Here is a 13,687-nt window from a genome sequence, read left to right as displayed (position 1 = left end):
GTCGGTCTCTGTGTGTAATGTACAATATGTGTGTTTATAAGTCTACTGTGTATATGATGCATCTATATATCTCCTCCTACTCGGTCTCTCTGTATTCCAGTGAATAGGAACTCTGGTTTCTCAGAGGTGGCACTGTGTGTGTGTTACACTGTGTACAAAACATTAGGAACATCTTCATCATTTTGAGCTGCAACCACAGCCCTCAGAACAGCCTCAATTAGTCAGGGCATGCTGGCCCATGTTCACTCCAATGCTTCCCACAGTTGGCTGGATGTCCTTTGGGTGGTGGACCATTCTTGATACACAGGGGAAACTGTTGAGCGTGGAAAAACCCGTTGCAGTTCTTGACACACTCAAACCGGTGCGCCTGGTACCTACTACCATAACCCGTTCAAAGGAACTTCAGTATTTTGTCTTGCCCATTCACCCTCTGAATGGCACACAAGCACAGTTCATGTCTCAACTGTCTCAATCCTTCATTAACCTGTCCCATCCCCTTCATCTACACTGATTGACATCAATAAGGGACCATAGCTTTCACCTGGTCAGTCTTTGTCGCTGTTCATAAAGTTGTGTCTTCTGTGTATAACTCCTCTAACCGACGGGTCCGTCTCTGTTCCAGTGAGTAAGAACAGTGGATTCTCGGAGGTGGCTCTGGCTGGGCTGGCCAGTAAAGAGAATTTTAGCAGCGTCAACCTGCGGAGCGTCAACATCTCCGAGCAGATGTCCAACAACAGCGCCGTGCCCTACAAGAAACTCATGCTCATGCAGGTCAAAGGTGAGACGGACAGATGACCTCTCGTGACCTCTTGGCTCACTAAAAGTCAACTCTGGGATCAGTCATGATAAGAAACCCAGGGAAAGAATGGGGTTGGCTGCACACACACACACACACACACACACACACACACACACACACACACACACACACACACACACACACACACACACACCCCTCTGAAAAGAGATGATTAGATGGTGACACGAATGCTGCTTTCACCTTTTAACCACCCACCACCATCTGCTAGTAGTTCTTAGGAGAGACATGCATATCAACAATGCTAAACGGAACAGTTTAATAGGCTAAGCGCTAAGCTGGAATCCCAAATACATTATACTCAACAGTCTCTCTGACAGTATTTTACAACAAGTGCTTCCAATAGTACACTCATTTATCTGCAGCATACTGACGATGGTTTACCTTCACAAAGATCGAAGGCGTTCTCTCACCGTACTGTCACATTAAGGAGACCAATTTCTTGGTCTGTGTCTCAAATCGCTCCCTATTCCCTATGTAGTGCACTACTTTTGACTAGTGCACTATGTAGGAAATAGGGCGCCGTTTTGGGATGCCGGATGGCCTAGATTAGACAGATATTGAGAGCAGCCTCCTGGAATAGACCGACGAGGAAAGCCCTCCGTCTTCCGTGAATCGCCGAGACACACTGTAACGAGCATGCTAAGGCTAACCATCCAGAACACTAAGCAGCAAAACATTCCCTATATAGTGCACTACTTTTCATCAGAGCCCTATGGGCCCTGGTTAAAAGTAGTCCATTGTGTAGGGAATTGGTTGTGCTTCCGTTGTCTGACTGCTGCACGCTAATCGTCCAAATTAGCTTATTATTTTGTTCTGCCAGTTTTTGTTGTCTGGGAAAGGAAGAAACTGTTGTATTGTGCCTATTTGCTGCTTATTGCATGTGGGTCAGGCATACAGTATTTGTCACAACAGTAACCCATTTCCTAGTGCTGCCGAGGTCCACAGAGGAAAATAGCCACATTTTTACACAAAGCCACGAAGGATGCTCTTCCAGGGTGTCCTTTCCTTTTCAGAGGATATTTTAAAAACAGGCGGTGTTTGTTGTAGTTATTTTGGTTCCTTTAAGCCTCCACACCACTTCCATGCAGCTGTGGTGCTTAATCATGTTACCCAGGTCACCTCTCTACCCTGGGCAAACCAAATCCAATAAACAATTTTGGATGCATTCTTCATGTATAAAGTTATGTGTTCTTAACTGCCTCTTAACTGCCATTCAAAATCAAAACAACCACTAATATACCACATCTATCCGTGTCCGTCTGTTATATTAACCAGGCCGACGGCACGTCCAGACCAGACTAGTGGAGCCCAGAGTGTCCTCTCTGAACAGCGGGGATTGCTTTCTGCTCATCACTCCTCATCACTGCTTTGTCTGGACTGGAGAGTTCGCCAACGTCATCGAGAAGGCTAAGGTAGGTCTGTTGATCTTGTTGCTGTGTTCAGCAGCTAGACATACCTATTACAAACGCATCAAATACACTCACATTGTCATAGGTTACATGTAATTGTAAGCAGTGCTGTCCACACAGTGTTAGCGTTGTGTAGGTATGCTCAGATGAACGCGTGTAACCCTGTCAGTGGGTTTTTAAAGGTCTGTTAATATTAGGCGTGTGCTGCTTCAAGTCACGTGCAGGAAGGTGCGTTGGCGTAGCAACACAGGAAGTGGTGTGTGTGAGGGGAGAACAGCTGCCGTAACAGGAAGCCTCTCACTGGGACAAACGCAGACCTACAGCTATTGTTTCAAACAGACTCTAGCTCTGATTGACCAGAAAGAAAACTGACCTGATTCTGAAATTCTCTCTCTCAATAAACTGGATAATTCAGACTAAAACCCAATGGGGGTTTGTTCACAACACTTGCATAAGAGGTCTATCTCAGGATATGCTTTTTATGATGACATCTATTCACCTCACTCTTAATAGCTCATGAATTCTTGAAAGTCGGGAAAATCCTTGTGCGGCAGGGAATTATTATTATTTTTTTAACAAATGATGTTATAGCTTTTTTTGAGTTTAAAAATTACATTTAGGGGAATTTTATGAGGGAGAATATTTTGGGGGTGAATTTTCCAAATATTATTAATTTCTATGCCTGGAAATGCCCTTGTCCGGAGAAAAAGATCCCAATTTCAAACTCAAACTTTCAAACTCCCAAAAAGTCATGGGATATTAACTGAACAATAATCGTATGTAGTTTCGTGCACTATCCCTCTGACTTTAAATAATATTTCTCCCAAAACTGTGATTCCTAAAAGATGTGTCCTGAGATTAGTCTAAAATCCTAAATGAATCTGGAATGCAAAGGGTCAGCTATATACCATAAGGACCCCTTGTTCATATCCTCATTACATGTAGTCCAACAAGACCACTGATGGTCTGGAAAGTTCTCTACTTTTGATAGATTTAAACAAACGATATTGGAATCACCATGGTCACAACTGTGATCTGTCAACTCGATCTGCCTGATAGAATATGCATTTTGGTTCAAATATGTTTCATTTTAATTAGATTTTAGAGTTAAATCAACTAAGGAATAACTCAATTGCTACTGTTTATACCACTTGAATATACCATGTCCACTCGTCAGAATGTTGAAAGATCAGATTAGAATGCTTATGTTTGTATTGGGGATTTTCAAATTAACAATTTTCCGTATTTTACAAATGTTTGTATTGATCTTTTATTTTTAGAGGCAAAAATGTATTTTTGAGTATCGCCATCATTAATATTCGGAAATATTTTAATCCATGTTCTGCAACGTATGCTTAAACTGTCAAAATATACATTTCAAATGTTAATATTAAGACAAATATTTGTGGGGAAAAAAGAGATTGTCCATTTCAGGAATCATTGAGCTATTAATTATGTAGCACAATGAATTGCACTTGATTTGGGCCTAGAATTAACAATTTGCTTATTTTCTGTCTTTCCTTCTCAGGCTGCTGAGTTGGCCCAGTTCGTTCAGACCAAGAGAGATCTGGGTTGCCGTGCCAACTATGTAGAGCTGATCGAGGAGGGCATCAACACACACAGCTATGCTGCCAAGGAGTTTTGGAAGATTCTGGGCGGACAGGCCAGCTACCAGTGTAAGGATGAAGTAGTTAATGGGTTATAACTGTGGAATTAACATTTTACCTACCAGCTACCGGTGTACGGCAAACTGTCGGTTAGTTTGGCAAACATACTTCAATCAGTCATGTTTTGGGGTCCCTTCTTTTTGCTTGATACATTCATGGCTATGTAGGTAAGTTTATTTTATTTTGAATGTGTTATGGGTCCCCTCAACTGAAATGTTACCCACAAATGATTCCCAGTTATTCCTTGAATGCATCATCAGTTTTGAACACTTCCTGTAGCCGCGGGGACGCCAGACGAGGATGAGCTGTATGAGAGCGCCATCGTAGAAACCAACTGCATCTACCGCCTAGTGGATGACAAACTGGTCCCCGATGACGATTTCTGGGGGAAGGTTCCCCGATGCACCCTGCTCAGCCCCAAACAGGTTAGACATTACTACTACTACTAACATTGTTTGGTATGAGGATATAGATTTTCATTCTGACTGGATTCCAATCAAGTTAAGACCGAGATGGAAAAAGAAACCTGGTTGATCAAACTGCTGTAAGTCAAGATTTAGACAATGAAAGGTACACTACTCTGACCTGTGAGTTCCTCACTTTCAAATGACCATTTTCAGAGCTGAAAGTGAAAGTACATCATTGTACTGGTGCTGACTGCCCCTCTCTATGACCCTTGGCCTGCAGGTGTTGGTGTTGGACTTTGGCAGTGAGGTGTATGTCTGGCACGGTAAGGAGGTGACTCTGGCCCAGAGGAAAGTAGCCTTCCAGCTGGCTAAACACCTGTGGAACGGAACCTTCGACTACACCTGCTGTGACATCAACCCCCTGGACCCTGGAGAGTGCAACTCACTCATACCCAGGTACTGGGTGGCTCACACACATTATGTCTCTCTCTCTCTCACACACACACACACTAAGCCAAACCGTACAGTGAGCTAGCCAATTCACATACAGAGTATTGACAATAAATCCTGATATGTAGGTTGCACGTACTGGAACGTAACACATTTCTCATGTATGGTTGAGAGTGTGATTCCACGACCCTGTGAGGGTTAGGATTTTACTTGAGTTGCGAGGTAATTTCAAACGGTCCGTATTAAAACCGCTCCGGTTAGCGCAGGTGGGCCAACACCATATACCTCGCTACTGTGGAGAGCCTAGATAAGTATTCCACTACAGTATGTGTAAACAACTCGAAGGCCAGGCTCAGCAGAACACAAGCCGTACATGGGCAGGATGTCATCACTCCGCTCTACTCTAAACAACCTGCCTCTATGCCCATGGACAGTTTGTAGGCTTCTTTAATAATAACAGACTTTCCAGATGGTCATTGCAAACAATTTTAAACTGAGCTGCCTTGAAAAATAAAGGTTCAATAAAATATAAAAGGCTCCAACCAGCTCTTACCTATCTACCTCTCCTCTCTCTCCCTCTGTGGTGTACAGGAAGGGCCAGGGCCGTCCGGACTGGGCTGTATTTGGGAGGTTGACACAACACAATGAGACCACCCTGTTCAAGGAGAAGTTCCTGGACTGGACAGACTCCAAGAAGAAAGGCACAACCAAAAACGGCCACGAACACCTCAACGAACACAAGGTACAGCGCCAAATAGTTTTTAATAGTTTTGTTTTTTTGTTCATCTCCTCTTCAGTGTTTATCCTGTAGCTTCTCAAGAATTCCTTATAAGACTTGCCAAATTATACACTATTAGACAACAGGGAACAAAACCTCACTCTGTTCCAACATCCCATTACCCATCTCCCCCTCTACTCCCTCTCCTCCACCACACGCATCTCAACGTCCCGATGGCTTCCTCAACCCGTTTTTCAACCCGCTTTCCTCTCCTTTCCAGGAGCAACAGAGCTCGGAACAGAATACGCCGCGGTCCTACGATGCGTCCTTGATGCTGCCGTTACTCCAGACCCCGGTGCGCACGGTGCTGGATGGGGTGGACGTGGGTCGGGGCTACGGCCCTGTGGCGGGGGACGACCGCAGGCACTTTGAGATCAGTACCACTGCCGTGGACGTATGGCACATCCTGGAGTTCGATTACAGGTGGGTGGGTGTGTAGTACCCTATACAAATGGCACCCTATTGCCTACATAGTACATTACTTTTGACCAAGGCCTTTAGGGACTGTATAGGGAACACAATGCCATTTGGGATGCATATTATGTGTGTTGTGGTGGGGTTGTGATAAAGGAAAAAGACACATTTTAGTGTGTTTGTATTTATTCTGGATCCCGCAGCAGCTACTCGTCCTGGGGTCCAGCAAAATTAAGGCAGTTTATACCATTTAAAAAAACATTACAATACATTCACAGATTTCCCGACACACTGTGTGCCCTCAGGCCCCTACTACCACATATCTACAGTACTAAATCCATGTGTATGTGTAGTGCGTATGTTATCGTGTGTGTGTGTATGCATGTGTCTGTGCCAATGTTTGTTGCTTCACAGTCCCCGCTGTTCCATAAGGTATTTTTTTAAACTGTTTTTTCAATCTAATTTTACTGCTTGTGTCAGTTACTTGATGTGGAATAGAGTTCCATGTAGTCATGGCTCTATGTAGTACTGTGTGCCTCCCACAGTCTGTTCTGGACTTGGGGACTGTGAAGAAACCTCTTGTGGCATGTCTTATGGGGTTTGCATGGGTGTCCAAGCTGTGTGTCAGTAGTTTAGTCAGACAGCTCGGTGCATTCAACATGTCAATACCTCTCATAAATACAAGTAGTGATGAAGTCAATCTCTCCTCCACTTTGAGCCAGGAGAGATTGACATGCATATTATTAATATTAGCTCTCTGTGTACATCCAAGGGCCAGCCGTGCTGCCCTGTTCTGAGCCAATTGCAATTTTCCTAAGTCCTTTTTGTGGCACCTGACCACATGACTGAACAGTAGTCCAGGTGCAACAAAACTAGGGCCTGTAGGACCTGCCTCGTTGATAGTGCTGTTAAGAAGGCAGAGCATTACTTTATTATAGACAGACTTCTCCCCATCTTAGCTACTACTGCATCAATATGTTTCGACCATGACAGTTTACAATCTAGGGTTACTCCAAGCAGTTTAGTCATCTCAACTTGCTCAATTTCCACATGATTTATTACAAGATTTAGTTGAGGTTTAGTGAGTGGTTTGTTCCAAATACAATGCTTTTAGTTTTAGAAATATTTAGGACAAACTTATTCCTTGCCACCCACTCTGAAACTACAGCTCTTTGTTGAGTGTTGCAGTCATTTCAGTCACTGTAGTAGCTGACGTGTATAGTGTTGAGTCATCCGCATACATACACACTCTGGCTTTGCTAAGTCAGTGGTATGTCGTTAGTAAAAATTGAAAAAAGCAAGTGGCCTAAACAGCTGCCCTGGGGAATTCCTGATTCTAGCTGGATTATATTTGAGAGGCTTCCATTAAAGAACACCCTCTGTGTTCTGTTAGACAAGTAACTCTTTATCCGCATTATAGCAGGGGGTGTAAAGCCATAACACAAGTTTTCCAGTAGCAGACTATGATCGATAATGTCAAAAGCTGCACTGAAGTCTAACAATCCTTTTATCATCAATTTCTCTCAGCCAATCATCAGTCATTTGTGTAAGTGCTGTGCTTGTTGAGTGTCCTTCCCTATAAGCATGCTGAAATTCTGTTGTCAATTTGTTTACTGTGAAATAAACTTTATCTTCTATCCTACAGCCGGCTGCCCAAGCAGAGTATCGGACAGTTCCATGAGGAAGACACGTACGTGGTGAAATGGAAGTACATGGTGAGCACCGCAGGTTAGTTTCGAGCCACCGTTGACCGACATCTCAACACTGTCACACACCACAGAGCGTGCTCTCTCTCTATCGGTCACTCTCTTGCTGCTATCACTCTTTCCATCGTGCTTATTCCCTCTCTGACACACCTAAAGCAGTGCAGGTAGGGATTTTACGTTATTTAGCAGAGGGACTTATCCTCCTTGATTTTAAACACCCATCTTCTCCATGTGAAGACCATGTAAGGAGAGAGCCCCCATCACCCTTCCTCCCCGCTTCTCTTCCGCCCCTCCTACCTCGCTACGTTAGGGTAATAATTAACCATTACCTAAACTCATAGACACAGACTGTGCTGTTCCAAAGCCTCGCTCGCTGTAGTAATCCATGTTCTTTCAGACTTCAAACAAACTATCATTACTAGTAGGACAGAAGTGGAGATGAGAAGCTGGGATGAGTTCTACTGGTTAGCAGCAGTACGGCTACTTTTCTTCTGCACAGAGTACCAAAGTATGGGCTGCAGAAGAGGATAGCTGATTACAGCAATGGGGTATCACATTTCCTTACATAAGACACTGATACAGGCAGACAGGCAGGAAATACTGAAACTCCCTGCTTTGTTTTTGCCCTTTTTTTTTTTTTCAAAACCCCATCATTTATTGGTTTGCCAGAAGTGTCACAGCTGTTTATAGATCTCCCTGGTGTTTATTCATGATGTGAAAAGTTGTTTATTGGCGTTTGTGAATCCGTGTGTGTGTCTGTCTGACCTTAGTTGGGAAGAGACATAATCCGGACGCAGTGAGGAGTGCAGGAGCTGGGAAGGAGAAGTGTTCCTATTTCTTCTGGCAGGGACGGAATTCTACCGTCAACGAGAAGGGAACGTCCGCTCTGATGACTGTCGAACTGGACGAGGAGAGAGGAGCGCAGGTAGTGTGCGTGTGTGTGTGTGTGTGTGTGTGCGCGCGTGTGTGTGTGTGTGTCTGTGCGCGTAACCACTCTCTCCTCTGCTCCTACAGGTCCAGGTGCAGCAGGGGAAAGAGCCTCCATGTTTCCTGCAGTGCTTTAATGGAGGGATGGTGGTCCATGCAGGGAAGAGAGAAGAGGAGGAGGAGAACTCTCAGAGTAAGCTGCACTGTCCATACTTATTGCGTACAGATCTGCTATCATCATTTAATCACGCTGTTGTCGCAGAATTTTCCTGCGGCGCTGGAAAATGCTAATTGGAGTGTATTCAATTGATTTAAAAAGGCTTCTAAAGTTTGTAATTTCCCCTTTAAAATCGCTGACTTGATTTGCCTTAACGAAGTATGTGTCAACCCCTACAAAAATGTCCATTCAATATAATCCACATCATTAACTTTTTCTGTTATTGTCCTGCTGTGATAAGCAGGGTCAAATTAAGATGGTAAATCTTTACCATCCACTTTCTCACCATCCTTACCTCTCCTTCTCATCAATACTATCCTCCTTTCTCCTGCCATCATCCAACTCTTTTCTTCCTTTTCTTTCTCTCTGTCTCTCTGTGTCTGTGTGGAACACCAATGGATCCCATGAAAACATGTTTTTCTCCAAATGCATGATTTATGTCCCATTTGTTTCCTGCTGTTCTCTCCTCATAGAGAGAAATGTCATCTGTCTGACTTGACCTCTAACCCCTCTTGCCCCATCAGATGACTGGCGGTTGTACTGTGTGCGTGGTGAGGTCCCTGTGGAGGGTCACCTGCTGGAGGTAGCGTGTCACTGCAGCAGCCTGCGCTCCCGCACCTCTATGGTGCTGCTCAGTGTCTCCAAGGCAACCATGTACTTGTGGCACGGCTGCAAGGCTCAGCTCCACACCCGCGACGTGGGGAGCACCACCGCCAACAAGATCAAAGAGCAGTGAGCGGTGACACATTCATAACTAGATGCATAAGAAGACATGTTTATGTCCTAGATATGTTGCTGTCCAGTTGATTTTAGGGGTCAGTATAAGGGCAGATATTATTGATTAGGAATGTTTTGAAGTGTATAGACTTGTATTATTGCTGATCAATTTGAGTAAGTTTAACAATGTTCTGTATGAGTCAGTGTTCAGAATGGGGTCAGAAGTGTTTCAAACAGCATGATAGCAGTGGTCCATGTGCCTGTGTGTCTGCAGGTGTCCATTGGAGGCGGGCCTCCACAGCAGCAGCAAGGTGACCATCCATGAGTGTGACGAGGGGACAGAGCCTACGGGATTCTGGGAGGCTCTGGGGAGGAGAGATCGGAAAGCCTACGACTGCATGATACAAGGTTAGTGGGAATCGCGCGCACAGGAAAGCCTATGACTTCATTCTGAGCTTACTCATAAATCTGTCTTTGATGTTGAATTCCAATGGAGTAAGTGCAATGTACTCGTTTGCTAGTAGACTGTAATAATTTGATTGTTGTATATATAGAAATAGCATTATTAGAATAGGAAAGTGTTGTGATTTGATTACCTTTTGACCCCCAGATCCAGGGAAGTTCAATTTCACCCCTCGTCTCTACCAGCTGAGCAGCACGTCTGGAGAGTTTGTAGCTGTGGAGTTCTTCTACCCAGCCAGAGTAACAGAGGCGGTCAACTCACTGCCCTTCCTACAGGAGGACCTCTACAATGCCTCACAACCAGGTACTGTACCATACACACACACACACACACACACACACACACACACACACACACACACACATACATAGGTATGCATGACTAGAGACTACTACTACAATCCACATAGGTTTGACCTCTGTCCGTATGTGTATATCACCGAGTCACTTCCTGTAGCCCTGTTTTGACATCACTTCCTCTTCATGAAGGCCTGTTCCTGGTAGACAACCACCATGAGGTGTACCTGTGGCAGGGCTGGTGGCCCCAGGATGGCGAGAGCCCCGGCTCTGCCCGTATCCGCTGGGACGCGGACAGGAAGTGTGCCATGGAGACGGTGCTGCAGTACTGCACAGGTATTGGGCACCACAGCTGTCAGGAGGTAGTTAGTTACACTGCTTTATGGACAAGATGCCGAAAGAAAGCAAATAAGCCCTTATAAGATAGTGTTACTGTTGGCATAGTGTTTCTCGGTACGTCCTCTAGAGGGGGGAAATGTGGAATTGCTTGATTGATACTAACCATTACATTGATACTAACCCCCACCCCCCACCCCACACACACAGAGAAGAATGAGAAGAAGCCTCCCAAGTCATATCTGATCCATGCGGGACTTGAACCTCTAACCTTCACCAACATGTTCCCCTGCTGGGAACACAGAGAGGACATCGCTGAGATCACTGAAAGGGTAGGTCACCTGGCTGTCTCCCATCCCATACCTATTACACCCACCTTAAATAAACCTCAATGGCCATTAGAACTAGATTCTACATTGACACCAACTCCTCCTGTTGATGGCTTATTTCAGACAGATTGTCCCCCGGTCAGCCCTATGTTTCTAACCCGGCCACCATCGGGGTGGTACTGGCCTGCCTCGAGGCTACTGCCAACCCCAATGGGATTGATTTGGAAAGTGTGTGTACTGAGCGTGACGTTCTATTCATATCGCTGTGTGTCCCAGGAGGCGGAGGTGTGTAACCAAATCATCCTGGTAGAGGACGTGTTGGCACGGCTGTGTAAGACCACCTACCCCCTGGCGGACCTGCTGGCGCGGCCCCTACCCGAGGGAGTGGACCCCTTACGCCTGGAGATCTACCTAGACAATGATGACTTTGAGGTGAGGCCACTCCCACACCTACCACCAACTCCCTGGAGAATTATGACGGCTTCCTCTCTAGGTGTGCCTTGGCTCCGTCATGTTATATGTCCACTTAGTCTGTGGTTCTGTGTTGTTTGCGGACAATTAATGAGCCTCTCCAATGTGTGGTTGACAATGGATCACAATGGAGTTTTGTATAATGGTAGTCAAGGGAAACGAGTCTAAAACGGACCTCTCTAAAATCCAGAAAAGTCTAACTTTTTTCAGTCTTTAACTTTGTCTGTGTAAATGTGTCCTCCTTCATCCCTCTCTGTCCTCTCTCTCTCTCTCTCTCTCTCTCTCTCTGACTCATCATGTGTTTAACTCTTCACTTCACCTTCCAGGGTGTAGGGGCTTATGGGAAGGTGAGTTCTTTAAATTGAGAGCACAGCGGGTCCCAGACACGTACACAGCATCCTCACTTTGACTGATGAACTAGATGAATCATAATCCTGTGTGTGTTGCTTTCTGTCTCACCTCCCTCCTCACTGTGTGTGTGGATCAACACAATCTCTCACTCTGAACCTCTCTTGCATGGTTTGGTCAGTTTCCACTCGCAAAGTAATAGCTGTGTGGATTTTCAATATAAGCTGCTGGAGTGATGAACTGGATCACTGATCATGGTGTGGCCTATGATGAATGATGGATTTGTTTTTTGCAGCTCACACATTGAAGTGATCTCACACAGGAGTTATGGTGGTTGGTAGATTTCGTCTTTATTGTGTGCTCACAATGTTCGCAGAAAGGGCTGGAGATGTCAAGGGATGAGTACGAGCTGTTGCCAGGCTGGAAGCAGGTGAATGTGAAGAAAGCCAAAGGATTGTTTTAGTACGTTGGACAGAACGCTTAACCACCGGACAGCAGCATCATCATCAGCAAGCGACGGTCGGTCGCTGAGGTGCATCGGGGTTCGATTGGAACGAGGACCCGCCACTGAGAACTCTTTAGTTTGACCAAGAACGCCTTCACTTCTGGACTGGAGAGAGCTCGGAAACAGGCTCTTCTGAGTACCCTTCTCCACGATGGAGGGAGGAAGGAGGAGAGATGCAGTGGGTGGAGGGAGTGAAAGATCAGCAGAGGTGTGCAAGCCTCTTGTAGTCTTTTTTTCTTTTATTGGTATTGTTGGTTCCCATTGTTGATTTGTATTATAATTATAAATGGAGATAATTCAGAGACGTGTGTGTGTGTGTGAGTGAATGGACTCTTGAGTGGATGTTTATGTAATGTCAGCACCCGGCTTGTTAAATCTACACAGTATGTGTGGTTGTCCGTGTGTGTGTGTGTGTGTGTGTGTGTGTGTGACCATGCCTTTACAGTATCAACCATACAGGGTCTGTCAGTTGTTCTGGGAGCAGGAAAACCACTCTGCTCGACACACTCCGAACAGACTCTTTCTGTAAGCTGTTTCTTTGGTGTGTTTGTCTTTCCAAAAATAATTTATATTTATATTGACATATATAATAGGAATAAAAAAGCCTTTTGAGTATTCAGTCGGTGAGCTAAGAAATGAAATAAATGTTTGTGTTATTCATGTTGAGGTTGTCATATGTTAATAGTGGGACAATAATGCTCCTTTCCCCCAGAGACTGTACATGTCGCCATTTTATTGAAGAAATCCTGTATCTAGTGCATTCTGTTGTATCTGTTGTTATTGCTATGAGGATGTCCTGCATCGGTCAGGTGCTCAGATTGAAGAGAAGTGTTATATTTTACGGGCATGAATTGACAGAAATAAAAAGAGAAAGGAGAAGGATCTTTCTATTTGAATTCAACAATGTATAGTGCCTTGCTTTGATGTACACTTTATATACAGGAAGACGGTAGTCTGTGTTATAAAGACTCCCTTTGTGATATAAAGTATATTGGAGAAATAAACACTTAAAGTAAATCTGAGGAAGTTGTTTTGCCTCTTTATCACCTGAAATGGGACATTTTGTCTAAATGGATGTCCCAAAATCGTAACCTTTTCCATTTTATAATGCACTGCTTTTGAGTAGAGAACCCTATGGGCCCTGGTCAAAAGTAGTGCACAAAATAGGGTACCATTTTGGGGGGACACCGTGCTTCCATACAATGCCTAAACCCTGAAAATGACATGCATTAAACGGGTAAGTCCGGTACGTTGTTCTTTCAGACAAAATAACACGTGTATGTTTATGCGTGTGTATATCCAGTACCTGTATGAAATGTAGACTGAAGAAAAATATAGACGCAACTTGTAAAGTGTAGGTCCCATGTTTAATGAGCTGAAATAAAATATCCCAGAAATGTTCCATTTGCACAAAAAGCTTATTTCTC

General features: G+C 44.6%; 1 protein-coding gene across 5 annotated transcripts in view; it reads left to right on the top strand.

The window, feature by feature from the left end:
- Nucleotides 1-13,282, top strand: part of LOC129822836 (supervillin-like) — a 60,305-nt gene extending 47,023 nt beyond the window's left edge. For all 5 annotated transcript variants that reach the window (XM_055881282.1, XM_055881281.1, XM_055881283.1 and 2 more), the window contains 18 exons: nt 623-778; nt 2,096-2,232; nt 3,758-3,905; nt 4,176-4,321; nt 4,584-4,759; nt 5,345-5,495; nt 5,752-5,954; nt 7,591-7,673; nt 8,422-8,576; nt 8,666-8,771; nt 9,320-9,527; nt 9,787-9,920; nt 10,123-10,278; nt 10,464-10,607; nt 10,818-10,939; nt 11,213-11,368; nt 11,734-11,754; nt 12,132-13,282. In XM_055881282.1, coding sequence (XP_055737257.1) covers nt 623-778; nt 2,096-2,232; nt 3,758-3,905; nt 4,176-4,321; nt 4,584-4,759; nt 5,345-5,495; nt 5,752-5,954; nt 7,591-7,673; nt 8,422-8,576; nt 8,666-8,771; nt 9,320-9,527; nt 9,787-9,920; nt 10,123-10,278; nt 10,464-10,607; nt 10,818-10,939; nt 11,213-11,368; nt 11,734-11,754; nt 12,132-12,218 — 2,489 coding nt within the window. In that variant the 3' untranslated portion in view covers nt 12,219-13,282. The remainder of the gene's footprint in view (nt 1-622; nt 779-2,095; nt 2,233-3,757; nt 3,906-4,175; nt 4,322-4,583; nt 4,760-5,344; nt 5,496-5,751; nt 5,955-7,590; nt 7,674-8,421; nt 8,577-8,665; nt 8,772-9,319; nt 9,528-9,786; nt 9,921-10,122; nt 10,279-10,463; nt 10,608-10,817; nt 10,940-11,212; nt 11,369-11,733; nt 11,755-12,131) is intronic.
- Nucleotides 13,283-13,687: the final 405 nt, after the last annotated feature.

Source organism: Salvelinus fontinalis, chromosome 25 (assembly GCF_029448725.1).
Source record: "Salvelinus fontinalis isolate EN_2023a chromosome 25, ASM2944872v1, whole genome shotgun sequence".
In the NCBI taxonomy this organism is placed as follows: Eukaryota; Metazoa; Chordata; class Actinopteri; order Salmoniformes; family Salmonidae; genus Salvelinus; species Salvelinus fontinalis.
The sequence above is the reverse complement of the archived record's forward strand: the minus strand, read 5'-3'. Positions and strand labels throughout refer to the sequence as shown.